The 20,164-nt window shown below is 36.7% G+C and overlaps 1 protein-coding gene across 1 annotated transcript; it reads right to left on the bottom strand.

Annotated features, from left to right (window-relative positions):
• Positions 1-1,220: 1,220 nt before the first annotated feature.
• On the bottom strand, positions 1,221-19,315 carry Mat89Ba (nucleolar protein 6 Mat89Ba). The gene is made up of 14 exons (XM_068766357.1): positions 19,216-19,315; positions 18,069-19,146; positions 16,643-16,916; positions 15,036-15,251; positions 14,002-14,106; positions 12,741-12,883; positions 11,716-11,892; positions 10,399-10,557; positions 6,347-6,647; positions 5,946-6,199; positions 4,000-4,217; positions 3,111-3,296; positions 2,417-2,518; positions 1,221-1,383 (listed from the first exon to the last, which is right to left on the bottom strand). Exons 1-14 carry the CDS (start codon positions 19,225-19,227, stop codon positions 1,252-1,254), a joined length of 3,357 nt encoding a protein of 1,118 aa, XP_068622458.1. The 5' UTR covers positions 19,228-19,315; the 3' UTR covers positions 1,221-1,251.
• Between the last annotated feature and the right edge of the window lie 849 nt (positions 19,316-20,164).

The following is a 20,164-nucleotide window of genomic DNA, read 5'->3' on the forward strand; positions in this document are numbered from 1 at the left end:
ATACAAGAATCAATGTCAAATATAGCACAGATTATATAACTACATTAATCTATTTTTATAAAGAATAAATTTTAAAATTATCGTATGTGAAATAAAATATTTGTATATAAGGTGATGATATAATCTATGATTTCAGAAATAATAAAAAATACGTAGTGTAATATAGTAAGAAAAAGCCTTTTCAAAATTAGATATATTTTTTCACTTTTTATAACTCGTGTAATATACCAGTCAACCCAAAGTAGTGCACAGATAATAAAATACAACATATTAAAATCGATTATTGTTTACTATCTGTCCCTGTACAATTGTATTTCCAGAAATTATTTACCTGTCGAATTAAAATATAAAAAATGAATCAATGTAATATATATCCTGATCACTTTATACAGGAAAAAATTTAAAACTTTTAGTTGGTAAATGTTATACATTTTATGCGTTTAAAATTTTGAAACATTACCAATCACCTGTATAATATTAATAGTATAAACTAAATTTAATTTTAGAGAACGTCAAGAAAATTGATGATTGTCTGTTGTTATAGCCGGCTAACAGATGGCGCTATATCATTCCGTTCATTTTAAAAATGCTACGTTGATTTGTATAGCTTTGAAATAAAATGATGAACACAATATCATATTTACCGACTGGTACATTCTATTGTTTATACAGCCTTTTATATTAATATATGATTCGTTTAATTATTTGTGTAATATATTATGGCTTGAGTAACCAGGTTTAAATTGTATAACTGCATTTTAATGTAGAATTTTAAGTAAATAATATTTATGAATGAAACTACCGTTTTAAAACGATATTGTAAATGATTATTTTTTTAATATTCTATAGCTACATGATAAACAAGAATTTTAAAAATACAGTGCTGCCAGGTCTAAAATCAAATTCTTCTGTCATTCCTCTTAAGATCTATCTTACCTCTACTTTCATTATTTTCCTTACTAATTTCCGTTCATTCATCGACTCACTTTCTTTGCCTCGTTCCTCAAATATCACAGAATTATAACATTTGCATATATGTTTATGCTATTCTCCATTTTTATCCTCATTATATGCTAATTATTATTATTTATCAAAGATAACCATTTTTTTTGTTTTATGTATGTAGAGGTCGTTGCTGTGCTAACCTAAGTTTTATGTAACAAGTAAAACATAAATATTTGCAATAAAACTGTGGGTAGTCGGACAATAAAACAAAATAATATCTATAAATATATTTATTATCTGTAATAACTATGGTACGGTGATATCCAGCACCAGACCTCGTCCCAGGATCCGGAAGTCTTCGAGCAGCGCCTCCTTATTAACCCTGTATTTAGTCTCACCTTCTACTTCCACTGGCATCAAGGCTTTAGCATTCGTGACCTGGAAAACAAAACTCAAAATTAATTGACTTCCAGACGAATAGAGCTACACATGGAGACAATGCTTTTTACTTTAAGCCAAGCACTTCTGCGAATTCTGGACCAACCAGGAAGACTGGACTGGAGATGGAGTTTGGAGACGACGCGCTTCCTGACGGTCCTCCGGAGGATGGTGAACCCTTGATGAACAGGACCTTCGAAACCGCGGGTATTCAAGGTGGAGGCTCTGAACTCCATGTAGCTTCAACTCTTGCGAGACAGACGACGGATTGACATGGACTTGAACTATTGTCATATCATCACGAGAGCTTAGGTGGTAGCATAAACAACGTATACCCTGGAAGGGGCTATCCAGAATGACACAGGTGAAGAACTACCAGTGGCCTTCAACCGGCAGATACCACAGTCCTTCACAAAACTCAGAAGGCAATCACCAGGAGGTGTTGAGTAGGAATTCCATATTACCCTGTCCTCTTATAGAAGCAATGTATCTTAAACATCTGGAAGATTTCCCCTCCGAAGTAAAAAAGGCACTTCCATCCACGATGTGGACAGGTGATCTTGTTGAGGTAGTTATGAAACGCTGAATGTGGACTCTGACCAGTCTGGTTGGAAATGTATGTCAGAAGGATGTGTTCCTGCTGCCTGGAGTGATTGACTAGTTACATTTCAATACAAAAAAAAAGTAATTTATTTCAAATATCAGAGTAATCACTTTATAAAGAGTGACTGGAAAAGTATTTAAAAAATTAAAAGCTCTTTGGTGATATATATGTAAAAATTTATTACACTAACATTGATGCCTTGTGCAAAGGTGGTCATTTTTAAAGTGATCAGGTGATGAAAATAGGTGAATGTTTACAACTTTCATTTTAAATCATCATTATGTTATTTCTGAAACCGTCGATATTTAGATTGGGTTGACAGCATATGATTAATACATTCACCCCTTCAAACCTTTTCACGTCTATATCCAAACACCCTGTATATTCATTTAATTAAGTAAGAATTTAATTTGCTAGCCAATTAGTTACCTGAAACTCTCGTAGGTCGTCGATCGTCGGCCGCCATAGCACCGCTACTTCAACACCGCCGTAGAAGTCATGGAAGAACAACGCGAATTCATCATACGCACTCTAGAAATAAAACTTCAATTAGAACACACCGCTATGCTACCGAAACTTCTGTACCGCGCCTTATATAGCGCGGTGAGACAGGGGGGGTGTATCCAAAGGTCTTAGTCGTGTCGCCAAGCTTTCTTTCTAGGCGCGGTACTGCTGTTTCGGTAGGTCTATAATTAATCTAATTCAACTGGACAACATTCAGGAAACTAAGAAACATCTCGTGTGATAACAGTGATGACATAGGTACAGAAGATGCTATATAATTGGTGACCACATCGGCAAGATCACAGTCCATAAGTGACGAGTCCAGCGGATTATCGGGTTTAAGTGGCACATGGCGTTGAACAGATTGCCATTTGGGATTTGGGTGTCTGGTCGTTGAAAGACAAAGATTATAAATATAAATTATATAAAAAATAAAAACATATTTACCCAAAATCTTAACGTCCTCGCTCTAAAGTCTGTAGTGAGAATAAAAGGTTCTCAAAGGGGGGGGGGGGGCATATAAAATAACCGATACAAATGAGAAGACGATAGTAGTGGATGTCTTATGACTCAAATGGTAATGATGTGAGGATCTTGGTAGTTACGGTTGGACACTTACCCTTAATTCATCGAGATACTTGGAGACCGGGTTGAACTCCACCACTGGCACCATGTCATCCAGCACCGCGTCAGTCTTGCGGCGTTCCCTTGGAGTCTGGTCCACCTTCTCCGATGTGTACGGTACCAGACCGGGCGTAAGATGTATTATGGCATCGTATCCAGATAATGAAGGCACGAAGATACCCTGGAAGAAAATTTATGGTATATTATCTATGGTCTCATGCTTATTGATTAGGTTCCCACCATTCTAATATCCTTCCTCTTTAAATGATGGGTGCAATATATGTATATATGAAAATATTTATTTATTTATGTTTGCGTGTGTGTGCGTGTGTGTGTGTATGTGCGCGTGCGTGAGTACGCGTATGCGTGCGTGTGTGTATGTGTGAAATACTATGTGAGAGACAATGAATTAAAAATTAAATCAATAAAAACAATTAACCATTATTCTTTGAATTTTGGGGACCTCTCTTCACTATCATGGTAAAGCAGGGACTATTTATACAATTAATAATTCTCTCTTATCTCTATGTTCCATTCATTATTTTTTTCTCCTCTCAATATCTTGCATTCCTTTTCTTATCTTTCCTTTCGTACATTGTCTAAATTCCATCGCCTTCTATGTAGAATTATACATTTATATTTCATTTTATTTTTGATCATTTATTTGCTTTAGTTTATTATTAATCTATTTAATTACCACTTTAGTTTTTCATTTCAATTATACCGTTCACTTAGTGGCTGTTACAGGTCCTATGACCTTCCTGCAGAAGTCTAGATAGGTCTGGCGACTTTAATTGCTCACTAGTGGGACGATGGTTTCCTTTTCTTACAACAAAAGTGGGAGTCAATCAGGTCTAACACCAGATGATAATTATGTTACATACCAGAATGTTATCTTTGAAGTCCTCAAGCAGTGCTTTTTGAAGGTAGGCAAGTGTGGCCCGGGCGATACTTTGAGCGCGAAGGAGGGCCTCCCTGGCGGGGGCGGCTCGGCTCCACGCCCCCGGCAGCTCACCGTCGCACGAGCTCACCACGCGCATGGGGGGCATGTTCTCCGCCTCACTCCCACATAACTTCCTCTCAAGCTCCGCTATCTCTTCACCTGGAATACAAGTCAGGTGGTCAATTTCTACAGCAGACTCCGGGGGACCAGATCATAAACACCCGTCTTTCTGTATGTGTTCGAATAATTAAGAAAATATATTATGAGTATCATTTAAAATTAAACCTTATGGCATTAGAGTTAAACTTCAAAATATAATACTCGTTTCAAAAATAATTATATCCATACAGTAGAGCTGAAGGCGTCTCTGATCCAATTGTTCATGGAGGACTGGATTTTTGGAGTACCTACATAGGTTTAAACACAAAAAGTGCGTCCCTCGTGCGGTCCCAGCGGTGGAACAGAGTGTGATACACGCAATCACTTACTGTTTAATATAGAGGACAAAGAGTGGATTGTGATAAAGAGTTGGGAGAAAAAAAAACTATAGACATCACTTCCATCATAAAAGAAGAAAAGGTAATACAGGCAAGAAATAGACTAATAATATAATTTTAATTGTAAATAAAAATCTGTATTTAATATAATATTCAATAATGGAGAAAAGTGTTAAATAAAATAATGAATAAAATTGTGAAAATGTAAAATATGAAGGAAGTCGACGCAAGAATGTTAATGTGAAGAAAGCGAGAAGTAAGAAAAAAAGAAATTGCGGTGGATGGAAGATAGAGAATGCTAATTAAACATATGATAAAAATATTTTGAAAAAAAAAGTCTCTTTTATGGAATAAGATAGGGAGTACGAGTGGCCCCACCAGTGGGGTCGTTATAACCGTTACAGCCTATAGATGCCCACTGCAAGGTATAAGATTTCCCTTCCCCAAAGATATATATGAGGGGAGATCACACTCGTTAGAAGACAGCAAGGGGTTAAAATAGACCTAAATCCTGGCTAATACCTAACCTAAACCTAAATCAAAATTATTAAAAAAAGAACTCCATTGACCAACAATAAGAATCAAATTTGACCAAACCACTGACGCGTGCACAAAACTAAACCTTAAACCAGTGGCATAGCTATGGTATTTGGGGCCTGAGGCAGATTGGGGCTTGGTGCCCCCCCCCTCCCCCCTAAAGAGTCTAAATAATTTCAAAATTCAGAACAACATGTAGTTAATACATATTTTTTTTGGTTCAAAATAATGATAAATATATATAAAATAACATTAGATCTTAATAAAATTTATTGGAAAAATTTAAAAACGAACATCCCTCGCTTTTCACATTTTCAAAATCAATAGTGTCTACTAGTTCATGTTCTATTGACATTATTGCAAGATTATTTAATCAATTTATCTTTAAATAATCTTGCAATAATGTAATAATTTATTATTTTATCATTTAGGGCCCTTTTAAAAAACACTTTATGTGTTTTGTGAATGCAAAGGCTTAAATACTGTGTATTTTATAATTTGTAACCGTTTATATTTTTTAATGTTCATATTATTTAACAACTTTTTTAACATAAATATGGTAAAATTCGATATTCTTTTTATGTTATTTACTTTAATTTATAGTTTTCATTTTTCTTTTAACATTTCATTATTCATCATTCAAAAAAAATCAAAAAAATTATTTTCAACTTTGGTGCCCCCCCTACTTGTGGCGCCTGGTGCGGCCGCCCCGCTTGCCACCCCCTAGCTACGCCACTGCCTTAAACCCTGAGCACAAATCAGAGTGCAAAGCTTATTCCAAATTGACTTAATTGAGCAAAATCAATAATAAACCTTATTCTTTATTTATAAAAGCACAAATCAGAACACTCACGTGTCATATCACCATTGAAGTCCAGCACTATCACCTCCCGGGACCAGTCTGTGTCGACCAGCGTACGCAGAGCTCTGAGGAATGCGGACAGAGGTTGCGAGGGAGGCTCCAGCGGCGCTGGTCGAACGAACACAACCGCCATCAGTAACTCCACCAGGACAGCCGGGAAGTGGGGGGGAGATAGCAAGTGAGCGCTCAGCCAACGCTTCAGAAGACAAGCACCAGGACCGAAGGCAGGATGCTTTTGATGAAGACTGAAAATGAATAAACAGTATTATTATACAGGATGATTCAATAGATATAAAGTTTAAAAAACTTTTACGCCTATAACCAATCACCTGTATATGTGGTAGACATATACAGGATGATTGATATTCAAACGGTACAAGAAAGATGCTTACCCATGCATAGCTCCTCTCAACCGAGGCAGCAACATAGTCTCACACTGAAGACTCAGACTCTCCTCACTCTCTTTATGCTTCACCACTCCATTCTCCATCTCTCTCCGCAGCAGCGTGATCTCCTTCGAGTGCGCTATCTTAAGTCGGAAGACGTATCCGTGCTTGAGGACGTCCAGGTGTGTTGGGTACGGCTGGGTAGGCAAGGAGTACTGCTTCGTTAGCCGGTCAGCAATCTGGATGTGGAAGGCTGCTTTCAGGCAACGGAACGCTTCTAGATCACCTGGCCATTTACCACTGTGTCCTGTGAACAAAAGATTCATGTTAGATTATAGGCTATGTAGACCGTGGCCGGGTAGACCTGTGGGCATGTTGACCTGTTACCATGTAGACCTGTGGCTATGTAGATCGGTGACCATGTAGACCTGTGTCTATATAGACGTGTGGCCATGTAGACCTCTGACCGAGTATACATTTGGCCATATAGACCTGTGTCTATATAGACGTGTGGCCATGTAGACCTGTGTCTATATAGACGTGTGGCCATGTAGACCTCTGACCGAGTATACATTTGGCCATATAGACCTGTGTCTATATAGACGTGTGGCCATGTAGACCTCTGACCGAGTATACATTTGGCCATATAGACCTGTGTCTATATAGACGTGTGGCCATGTAGACCTCTGACCGAGTATACATTTGGCCATATAGACCTGTGTCTATATAGACGTGTGGCCATGTAGACCTGTGTCTATATAGACGTGTGGCCATGTAGACTTCTGACCGAGTATACATTTGGCCATATAGACCTGTGTCTATATAGACGTGTGGCCATGTAGACCTCTGACCGAGTATACATTTGGCCATATAGACCTGTGTCTATATAGACGTGTGGCCATGTAGACCTCTGACCGAGTATACATTTGGCCATATAGACCTGTGTCTATATAGACGTGTGGCCATGTAGACCTCTGACCGAGTATACATTTGGCCATGTAGATCTGTGTCTATATAGACGTGTGGCCATGTAGACCTGTGTCTATATAGACGTGTGGCCATGTAGACCTCTGACCGAGTATACATTTGGCCATATAGACCTGTGTCTATATAGACGTGTGGCCATGTAGACCTCTGACCGAGTATACATTTGGTCATGTAGATCTGTGTCTATATAGACGTGTGGCCATGTAGACCTGTGTCTATATAGACGTGTGGCCATGTAGACCTCTGACCGAGTATACATTTGGCCATATAGACCTGTGTCTATATAGACGTGTGGCCATGTAGACCTCTGACCGAGTATACATTTGGCCATGTAGATCTGTGTCTATATAGACGTGTGGCCATGTAGACCTGTGTCTATATAGACGTGTGGCCATGTAGACCTCTGACCGAGTATACATTTGGCCATGTAGATCTGTGTCTATATAGACGTGTGGCCATGTAGACCTCTGACCGAGTATACATTTGGCCATGTAGATCTGTGTCTATATAGACGTGTGGCCATGTAGACCTGTGTCTATATAGACGTGTGGCCATGTAGACCTCTGACCGAGTATACATTTGGTCATGTAGATCTGTGTCTATATAGACGTGTGGCCATGTTGACCTGTGTCTATATAGACGTGTGGCCATGTAGACCTGTGTCTATATAGACGTGTGGCCATGTAGACCTCTGACCGAGTATACATTTGGTCATGTAGATCTGTGTCTATATAGACGTGTGGCCATGTAGACCTGTGTCTATATAGACGTGTGGCCATGTAGACCTCTGACCGAGTATACATTTGGCCATATAGACCTGTGTCTATATAGACGTGTGGCCATGTAGACCTCTGACCGAGTATACATTTGGCCATGTAGATCTGTGTCTATATAGACGTGTGGCCATGTAGACCTGTGTCTATATAGACGTGTGGCCATGTAGACCTCTGACCGAGTATACATTTGGCCATGTAGATCTGTGTCTATATAGACGTGTGGCCATGTAGACCTGTGTCTATATAGACGTGTGGCCATGTAGACCTCTGACCGAGTATACATTTGGCCATGTAGATCTGTGTCTATATAGACGTGTGGCCATGTAGACCTCTGACCGAGTATACATTTGGCCATGTAGATCTGTGTCTATATAGACGTGTGGCCATGTAGACCTGTGTCTATATAGACGTGTGGCCATGTAGACCTCTGACCGAGTATACATTTGGTCATGTAGATCTGTGTCTATATAGACGTGTGGCCATGTAGACCTGTGTCTATATAGACGTGTGGCCATGTAGACCTGTGTCTATATAGACGTGTGGCCATGTAGACCTCTGACCGAGTATACATTTGGTCATGTAGATCTGTGTCTATATAGACGTGTGGCCATGTAGACCTGTGTCTATATAGACGTGTGGCCATGTAGACCTCTGACCGAGTATACATTTGGCCATATAGACCTGTGTCTATATAGACGTGTGGCCATGTAGACCTCTGACCGAGTATACATTTGGCCATGTAGATCTGTGTCTATATAGACGTGTGGCCATGTAGACCTCTGACCGAGTATACATTTGGCCATGTAGATCTGTGTCTATATAGACGTGTGGCCATGTAGACCTGTGTCTATATAGACGTGTGGCCATGTAGACCTCTGACCGAGTATACATTTGGTCATGTAGATCTGTGTCTATATAGACGTGTGGCCATGTAGACCTGTGTCTATATAGACGTGTGGCCATGTAGACCTCTGACCGAGTATACATTTGGTCATGTAGATCTGTGTCTATATAGACGTGTGGCCATGTAGACCTGTGTCTATATAGACGTGTGGCCATGTAGACCTCTGACCGAGTATACATTTGGCCATGTAGATCTGTGTCTATATAGACGTGTGGCCATGTAGACCTGTGTCTATATAGACGTGTGGCCATGTAGACCTCTGACCGAGTATACATTTGGCCATGTAGATCTGTGTCTATATAGACGTGTGGCCATGTAGACCTCTGACCGAGTATACATTTGGCCATGTAGATCTGTGTCTATATAGACGTGTGGCCATGTAGACCTGTGTCTATATAGACGTGTGGCCATGTAGACCTCTGACCGAGTATACATTTGGCCATGTAGATCTGTGTCTATATAGACGTGTGGCCATGTAGACCTCTGACCGAGTATACATTTGGCCATGTAGATCTGTGTCTATATAGACGTGTGGCCATGTAGACCTGTGTCTATATAGACGTGTGGCCATGTAGACCTCTGACCGAGTATACATTTGGCCATGTAGATCTGTGTCTATATAGACATGTGGCCATGTAGACCTGTGTCTATATAGACGTGTGGCCATGTAGACCTCTGACCGAGTATACATTTGGCCATGTAGACCTGTGGCTATGTAAATCGGTGACCATGTAGACCTGTGTCCAATAGACCTGTGGCCATGTAGACCTGTGTCTATATAGACCTGTGTCTATATAGACTTGTAGCCACGAAGACCGGTATCCATATACACCTATGGCCAAGTAGACCTGTATTTAATGGAATCAGGCGTTACCTCGCGATAAACGATTAGTACCACCACCCCGTGGAGGGGTGAAACACGTGTTGAGTGATTTGGCGGTGGCGGTGGCGGTTGTGATTCGCATTGTTAGCCACATACGCATTTATCAGCGGGCTGGCGGGCGGTGCACTTTGTTGCACGACTACCACAGCATGTGCGGAAGTGGCTAAATATTGGTCCTTTTCTTACTTAAGAAGACCTGTGTCTATATATACCTGTGGCCATGTATACATATGGCCATGTAGACCTGTGACCATGTAAACCTGTGGCTTTGCACACCTGTGCCATGTACAAGACCTGTGCATTATAGTGGGCGTGGACTTTGACTATCGTCGGTCCACTTACCCAAGCTGCGTCTACTGCCTCATGGGCGCCACTTGAAAACCTTTAGGACGCAACATCCGTAGGTTGAACGAGCACTTCTACTTCAGTATAATGTATAATACATTTTTCAAAATGCTAAATAACCCTATTAACCACAGTATTCCAGATAGATGGGGGAGAATCTTACCCAGTTCCAGGACAGCGGTGCTGGCAGGAGTGTAGACAGGCACTTGGGATCCGGGCGCGTCTTTAAGTAAAGCAGAGCTCCAGCGGCGACGTGCGTAAGGCTGCGGCGGCGACGCCCCGGGTGCTTGTGGACAGCAGTAGCTGAACACCGAAGATATACCTGCGAAGGTTTAACATTTAACCATGACATATGTTCCGTATTGGTGAAACAAGTGTCAGTTGCATCATCAGTAGTTGTTACTGTCTAGAACACTAAAGTTCCTTTCGTTGTCAGGGTCGTTTTTTAAAAAAAAAAACATAAAAAAAAGAAAAAAAAAGCAATTAAACATTAGAACCCAAAACAAAGCAATCTAACTAAGCAGAAACGACGCAAAGCGAGATTTCTTTAATGTCCCCCACTATTGGGGGCCATTCGTTCACCCCTATCATATTTATAGACAAACATTATAATCTAACTATAATATATAACATCCTTAATTGGTAGATAGGTTATAGGTATTTTGACTATTTACTTTCACAATTAGACAATTTTTGCATATTTACAAAGGTTTGTTTTGTTTATTTTACCTTCATTTAAAGGATAAAAAAACGCTAATGTGAAATACATTAGCGTTTTTTTATCCTTTAATTTCTTACAGCGAGGAATTTTTTTTATCTCTCGTCTCTCTCTCTCTCGTACTCCTCTATCTTTGAAAAGTACACGGTCGTTTTATTTCATTTAATATTTTTTCACATTACTTTTATTTGCGTGCTATTCTTGCATTCTTCTTATAATCTTTCGTACTTCATCATCGTTTCTACATTTCTTTTGCCTTTCTCTTTCATTCGATATCATTCATTCCTCAGTTTTACATTTCTTTACTTTATTTTAAACATTTTGTTCTACATTCATTTCATCTTTATTTTGCGTTATTAGCTATTTTATTGTTTACATTTCTTCTGATTGCTTTTCTGCAATTTTCCGGCAAAGTTCGAGAAATATTGGTCTCTTTTCGTCCTCCTTTATTAGCGAGGCCATTAACTCCTCGCAGATCTTCGTGCCTAACCGGCATTCGGAGTTGACCCGGGGTCCTCCGAATGCAGGTCAGTGGGCTACCAGGTGGACCACAGTCTGGTCCACGTCCGGTTCACAGAAGCACGAGGGGTCCTCCTTGAGCTTAAACCGGTGAAGGTACTCGAAGAACCCCCCGTGCCCCGTGAAGCGCTGGACCAAAACCGCGTCCACCTCGATACTGCGGAGCACGCAATAGGCTGATACAGCGAGGTACTGGTGTAAATATAAAATAATTGACAAGTCATTAAAATGCCTAAAACTCACCATACACAGCGCTGATGTCCAAAGGCAACTGAGAAAGCGCACGAAGGTCTCTCCGCAGGTCATCGAAAGCTCTCAACACATCTATGGACCTTTCCTCTGCGTACTCAGCTGCCATCTTGCACATGAGGACACTGTCCAGCTGATCCGTGACATGGAACATCTGGGATGATGGGACGCCTGAAATATTAAATACATTTCTCTTATACCAACATTGGAATGTTTATACAAATAGATATGTAAGTGTGTATATATAAGTATTTTTGTATATATGTACACCCTTAACTACCCTCTCCTTCATGTCTCTCATCCAAAGGTTGTCTGGTAGAGATCGCCTCGAGCAGACTGCTTGTTGTACCTCTCTATATATATTATTTCCTTTTTTTTAGTTATTATCTATGGTGTACAATAAAGTGTAAATATAGATAAAAGGTGATAATGGTTCAATTTAAAATCTATTGGAGTGATCTACATTCAGCATAGGATTTCCTGTGGCTGAAACGATGAAGGTGATGACATCATAATTTACCAAAGTCGATGAGAAAGAAGAACTAAAATAATGAAGAGGAAGAATTTATTTCTTACTTCTATACTGTTCAACTAAATTTTGAAGTCTAAACTAAAGAAAATTTGGTACATCATCAGTATGGACTATAAGTAAAAAATTATATCCTATATTATCATTACATTATTTATTATTTCAAGAATGCGCTGGATCTTTGACACCTGTTTAGCAATGTTTTTCTTTGTTTTGTCATTGTTTGACTTTAAATCTAACTAATTTTATATAACTAAATGAAAAAAACTAAATGTAACTAATTTTATATTACAAAGTTTCTAATTTTGTAATTTCTGACTGCCTTTTGTTACTGTTTATCTCCAATAAAGTAAATAAATAAATAAACCATAGATTTCATACAGTGTACCATATATTAATTGACAGCTAATAAAATGTACATTCACTAGTTTAATACACCTACAACGGATCACCTGTATAACATTGATTTGTTTATATGTAGCAAGCTCACCATATTTAAAGTTCATGAGGTAGTTGATGATCTGCTTCGGCAATGCTCGTCTTTCAGCCATGGTGTCCGCATCCCACACGCACGCCTCCGTGATGGATCCATCTTGGAATCTCCGCAGCTCTGACTTTTCCCCCCAAAATTCTCTGAAAAATCATATCAAATAGCTCGTAATGTGTTTACATATATAATATGACTAGCATGTTTGCCCAAACAAACGTAAAGGAAATAAAAATAAATCGAAACAGAAAATGTAAACCTATAGTATTCTGTCGGGGTTATAAATGAAAGGATTTGGAAAAAGTGAAAAAAATGAAAGAATTTGTGAATAAAAAAAGATTAACAAATAGATGACAATAAGGAAAATATATGTGAATATAAATAATTTTATAAAAAAAAATATTTTCTTAAGATAATTCTTGTGTACCCAAGAGAGAGGTAATACGAGAGGTTCCCAATGTAGCGAAATAATCACAGTTGTCAAAATGCTTTCGTTTATCTATCAAACCATCGGTCTACGCATGCGCAAAAACTAAGGACGCGCGGCGTGTGATTTGTAGGCGGCTGTCAAAACCGCGTCTCACGCCGAAAAATATTACGAAATATAAAATGACGAACGACGTCAAGTGACATATGTGCTGTTGTTTGTGAATTTGTATTAAATCTTTAGTGCTGGAATGGAATATTGAATTGAAGACTGTCTTATATTAATGTTGAATCAATGTTTAATATGTTCAAATGAGTGGTGAAAGTTTTATGTAAAAATTATTTCATTCGCATGACAAATGATTTATTATGACGATGGTGTATCTTAAGTTGTAGGCGGATGACTTTTAAAATAAACTGTGTCTATATTTCATCCAAGCGTTTTAATTTTTGTAGTGTTGTCTCTAACATTGCTTACTGAACCTGTTAAAGTCCACCACACCAAAAACAGGGGCCAAAAGCAAGCATTTTTAGTTAAAAATCAGCCTAGATGTACTTCTGGACTCCTCCCTTTAAAACTCTAAAGACGATTCCTGGCCAGTATAACACATGTCTTTTGAAACATTGTGTGCAAAGGTATATATCAACCATACAACTGATAAATAATTTTATATTTACAGAAATTATTAAATTAATTTCTAAATAATTTAAAACCTGTTTTATCTATAGTTTAAAATAAGATCATTACTAATACAGTCTAAGTAAAATTTTGAATATATTTTTATTCCTTTGCCTTTGAACACACTAATTGAAAAAAAAAGAATATTTTTTTATTCACCTGAATTCCTCTGACGTTGGCAGGTTAGCTGGTGGGCCTCTATCAACTATATTAATTACGTTCTCTGAGTTTAGAACAAGACCGAAGGACAATTTTTCACTGCACCTAAAATAGTACCAAATAACATCAATTTCACACCGAAATGGACAAAATATATAATATAGTACATCTATATCATAAACATATACACAAAAAAGTATATTATTCTATCCAAGAATAATATACCGATGTTAATATGTGGAACTAAATATTGTCAATGCTTCAGGAAGCTAATTATTGTTGCGCACTCTTTATAAAACTATATTTGTAAAGAACAACTGCTGAGTTTATCACCAGCTTTTAGCAGAACTGCCTTCCGAGCTGGTGGTAGCTTTTTGTAATACAGACACTTTATGTTGATTGATAATTGGAAAATGCTTGTAATAGCCTATTTGAATAAAGAAATTTACTTTTTTGATTTCGATTTTCATAAAAAACTTAATTCGTGTCTTGAAAATCAGTCAGTCAAACCACTTTCTTTTACGTTTATTTGTTTAAAAAGGATTCAAATGTTATTAAATGAGTACCATTTGCATATAAAAGGTAATTAAATTAAAATAACATATCATAAATATCACGCACCGGCGCGAGATCAGGCATTGCGTAAGGAATTTTCTCTGGTAGTGCTGTATTTTGGTATATAGCGGACCCTTTCTCGTACTCATATTGCAGACGCAATGAAGAAAAATTATAAAATATAACTAAAGACAAATAGTTCGCCAATGAAGTTATACGACACGTTAGCATGTTACATCGCGCGACACCGGCGCCGTGTTGGTTTAATAAAAGTTGGTCAGAGGGCATCTCACACGGGCGCGAGAGCGGCACCTAAGTTGTTAAAATGTTAAATCCATAAAGTGATTACGTCATTAAATATTTCAATTTTTTACGTTTCAATTTAGTCTAAATTATTAATTATATTTTATATAAGTATAAGTCAATAAATTTTGATAGAATAAGAGTGGGTGTTGGAATTCTTGCATAGAATAACTTACCTGCTTCTCTCTGTATCAACACTTTTATCGATTGACCACGACAGATCTGATTCTAACAGCTGCTGAATCAATTCCACCCGGTCGCCAAGACCTCTGCTCAGCATTGAGTAAATTGTCTCCGTCACCAGCGGAAGCTTGTGAACTCCATAGTTCACTCTGGACTCTCTAGGAACCTTCTTTAACACACTGTCTACCAGTTCATTTAGGTTTTTAAATCTGTAATGCATATAGATAACATATGTATTTTTTTGATTTGCAAATACCACAGACTACGAATACACATGATATATTAAAAAAAAAAGTATATCATTGATTTTTATTTTACTTTATACAATACTGTTTGCAAATAAAGAACCAACAGTTTTTTTAACATATACAATGGTGTTTACATCATTTATACATACATTAGGGGGACAGGAAAATAATGTTGTTTTTGTTGACATATTTTACAGAAAAACTGATTTATTTGTTACCGCTCCGGTATTGATTTGTATACTAGATGGCAAAAGGTTGTCGATAACGAAGGTGAAAATATTGTTGATTAGAAATAAAAACTTGTTATAAATGTAGTCGTGTGAATTTAACTTAAGAAAGCGACATTACTTTCCAGTCCCCCTGATATATATTTTTTTCTCGATATCCTGAAATGATTTGACAGACTATGAGATATTTTTAGGAGATAAAAAAAATGTTAGAGTACATTCCCCATTTGGTGTATCTCTACATTTAATTGGTGCTTCATTGGAAGTATTATTGGACTAAATTTTTGTTCAGCCAGTGCTTTGCTTGCGGATTTAGTTAAAGTGACTCTCTAGTCCATGGATGCACAGACCGCAGCCCGCTGGTCGAATACTGGTAGCCCGCCGATAGCAAAAATAATACTCTCGTATATTCGAAAAATATGCCACATGTAAATTTGAGCCAAATATAAAAAAGATTGTAAGCACTATGCAGTGCTACGCTTCAAATTAATAAATTCTTTTTCAATTTTAATAAATTATTATCAATTCTTTATTATCTTTAATTACCTATAGTTCTGGCGGCCGGCCCGCCATCAGTTCATGATTTGCCCGAGTGGCCCGTAGTCTTAATAAGTCTGTGGAACCATGCTCTAGTCTGTATATATCCCCGCTACAGATTTTAATTTTCTGTTGCACTGTGTATATGTGCATATAATATGTGCTTATGTTATTCAGACATTTATTATATATAACATATATTGCTAGAGTAGAGAGGTCATGGGGGTCTCTGATACAGATCATTTTTGGCTCTGATTGATTGTCTAATTATTTTAATTTATATAACCTATGTCAGCTTCTAGTAAATCAAAACAAATTACTGGTGTGAATAATAATGATTATTATTCTAACATAAAATTAGTGAAAGCTAAACACCGATCATAATTAACTAACCGCCATCTTAAATATTATTAGGAGTGCTGTCATATATGTATGCGGTTTTATCTAACTTCAATACACATATTTTATACTTTTGTTTAAATAATTACAATAAATATGATTTTTGTAAGAAAAATATTTTTTTGTGTGTTTTAAAGATGTATTAAATTGCGGCTTGGCAAGAGGCAAGAGCTGCTTTAAAGTTCTTACCTTATGATGTGATCAAATTTTGTCAAATCATGCATCGGTGTCATGAACAGTGGGATGAAGCTGTTTATCTTTGGATTGTCCAACATTTCAATAGCTAAACTACATTCTCTCTTTAAAGTGTTGTAAGTTCCTTTATGCATATCCCAGCATATATTGTAATATCCAGATTTATCAATGAACACTACCGGGAAATATTGAAGATACTCATCCAGGGAAGGAACAGGACCTGGTCCTTTGTATAGTGTAGTACCTTTTGTATCCCATTCTGAGGATTCTGCAATAAATATTAATATATTTATTTTCAAATTGTTAATAGTGTTAGCTTCTAATGGAGCCTGTTCCACTTTTTATTGGGGACTGGAGTTGTTCATCCTAAAATCTAGACAAGGCATTGGTATTGTCTTACGGTTATGGGTTTGATATCCGGGACACAATCTTATACAATTCACTCATGGCATTAACTATATAGGAATGCCAATGTTCACAAATAAGTTACCAGAGGATGGACAACAGCATCCTCTATTTATTATAACCCCACACTGCAATCTCCAGCCCAAATGCCAAGAATGGTAATTATAGTATATCTTCCATGGGCTGATACAACAAGGCAGTTATCCAAATTTGGTCTAAGTTCACAGACCCTTCTGCTCCGTGAACTCAGCTACGATTAAAATGTAAAAGCCCCTGAGATAACAGCATCAACTTCAACCAAGAATAATTAGAACCCGTATTTAGATGTTTACATATAAAATTAATTAATGTTTAATTATCTTTTCCTGCATACTTTGTATTGCCAGATTTTACTGGTGTGTTGCATTCAAATAATTTCAGAGTGATCACTTCAGAAAGTGAGATTGAAAATGGATGCAAAGGCTTTTTGTTGACAAATAAGGTATACATGATATACAAACAGGGTTTGCTGAAGTAGGAGGTGCTCCCGATTTGCATCCAAAAGACGTAACCACATGACATTATGTGAAAACCCTTATATACCTTCGTTCAGCTTACCAGACCTTCTCAAGAAAAAATCTACAGCAGAATCTTTTTGATCAGTTGGCCCGGCACATTGTCCTAAATCTCAAGGCAGCGACATGAAATAAAATAATGTAGCAACTAATATGTAATTGAGTATTCCAAATTGTATTGTTAATATATATAAATTTTAGCTGTATTTACCTTAAAGAGAATATTGTGTATGACAAATTTTAAAAAATTATAAAACGCTGTTGTGCCTCATAGCTGGGAGAAGAAAGATCCGTATCAAATAGCGGCAACCCTCTCCCAACTGTCTGCGTTTAGTTTAAGCGAAAAATAAATATTGTAAAAAAAAACACTAGCAATACAAAATAAAATGAATAAAAAAAACCAGTCACACTTAGATTAGGATCCATTTGTAATATTTAAAAAAATAAATATTTCTACTTACGTAGTGCAATCCAGACATTTCGTATAATCTGATAACTGCTCATAATATTGTTGATTCTCTTTATCTGTACCAAGTGCGCGACAAACATGCTTATCACATAACCCGATACATGCAGTCTCCGCTGTCTTAGCCAAATCTTTAACAGAACCACAGCCTGTTTCAAGTTCTCCCGGTTTAAAAATGTTTCATTTAATAATTCCTGATTAATTGAACTTGTTAAGTCACTTAAAATGCTATTATTGTAGTAAGGAGTTGGTGGGCCAATGTCCGATGTATTATCTATTTCATCTTCAAACAACCATGCTTCTCTGAGGTTATTTCGTTGTGGACTAAACCTATGTAGTTTAAAACTTTCAGCATCACATACTAAGTTTATTCGTACTATCAATGTTTCACCAAGTTTACCTGAAGGTTTAACATCAATCAGAGGCTTTGTATTGCATCCTTTTAGATATGTGTATTTTATTTCTTGAATTATTTCCAGTGTTTTTAAATGTGAGGCAATGACTGCGAGGTATGTTGCTCGTTTTTTATGGTACTTGTAGTTTATTGAATCATTTTTAGTGTATGTATCAGGCGGAGTAGTTATTTGAACATCAACAATTAATTTTGAATTAATTGAGTTACCTAAAGCATATGATCCAACAATATCAATGTTTTGGAACTTATGAAATCTGAACATACATTTTGTTTTGTTTAATTCACTACCAATCGGCGATTTAACTTTAAGATTCTTAAATATCGTCTTTTCAGTCAGATCGTATTCTACATCATCTTCGGGAATAGACAGTAAATGATCCTTAAACTTTTTAAACCATTCATCGAAACGTTTGATAGATTTTTCCTTAATTTTCACCTCCTCTAAAACCTCTTCTATTTGCAAGCGAAATAAATTTGAGTTAAACAAATTTTCAGTTTCCTGTAGCCGATTTAGTTCCCTTACAGTTGGTTGTCTGTACAAATTTTTGGTCCTCAAACGCTTCTTGTCGTCTTTTCCTTGTGCCTCCGCTGGTCTTTTTCCATTTTCATTAATAACTGAAGATTCGTCGTCATTATCAGAAATGGAATTGATCTTTTCCTGAAATAATAATATAAGTAACAACTTTCGAACTTAACATATTAAAGTTAATAAATAAAAATTATTTACCCTTTTAACCATTTTCACTAATAATCAAATATTGTGTTAACATTTAATACATTGGTTATAAAATTAAAAACAACGTGCGCTATCACGCCGTATTATTTTGACAGCGACTAGCGTTGACAGAAACTTTTAAAATACTGTCATTTTATTTCTTCGATAACAAATGAGGCAAAGGTAGCGTTGACGTTGAGTTTATTTCTTGCAACATTGCAACTATAATTATTTTATGAAATGACTTAAAAAACGAAAAAAATATTATATATTTAATAACTCAAATATTAACAGATCATCTTTAACTAACATGTTTTTCTCAAGAGACGTGTAACAATAATATTTCAAGGCGTCGTTACACAAAATTTTGTATTAAAATATCGTACATAGCAATAAATTGATTAAAGTATCAAAACCGTATTTATAATGCAAGAGCTTTTATATCTATCTACAAAATGTTTTAAAATTATTATCATAATTTATAGTTTTGTTGACTTATCACACCGCTCAATGCATCGTATGTGTTAAAAAGCATGAAAAAGTTTATATAAAATAATGTAAAATTTATTTTCGTTAAAAAAGTCTTGAAAGGAGTGAATGTTTAGCCCATTTACTAGTTATTAATGTTTCGTACACCATATCTAAAAATCAATGATATGAAAACTTTTTGTTTGCTTATTGCTAAAAAAATGATAATCGCTCATTTGTCAGCAAAAAGCTGCAAACCAACAAAAGCAAAACACATTCACCTTTTAAACCTTTAACCAATCGCTATATATAAGGTTATAATAATTATTTTCATTTGCCGTATTTTAATTAGCTTTGTATTGATGGCACCTGGATTGTTAGCGACTGATTGGGCCGCTTAAAACCATTTTATATTTTTATGTTTTTTTTATATTTGACAGTTTGTGTCGCTAGGCGTCCTACATGTGCTTTTGTTACGGTCAGTCTATTGTTA

The sequence above is a fragment of the Battus philenor genome, unplaced genomic scaffold, assembly GCF_028537555.1.
Source record: "Battus philenor isolate CCGP_79_NKW_IND1 unplaced genomic scaffold, ilBatPhil1.0.hap1 SCAF_21, whole genome shotgun sequence".
Classification (NCBI taxonomy): Eukaryota; Metazoa; Arthropoda; class Insecta; order Lepidoptera; family Papilionidae; genus Battus; species Battus philenor.

Excerpts from the sequence above, each read along its gene's own strand:
- Mat89Ba (XM_068766357.1), bottom strand. Across the intron at positions 10,558-11,715 it reads GGACATCAGCGCTGTGTATG|GTATATCTTCGGTGTTCAGC; the intron begins GTGAGTTTTAGG and ends AAACCTTCGCAG. Across the intron at positions 1,384-2,416 it reads ACGACCTACGAGAGTTTCAG|GTCACGAATGCTAAAGCCTT; the intron begins GTAACTAATTGG and ends TTTGTTTTCCAG.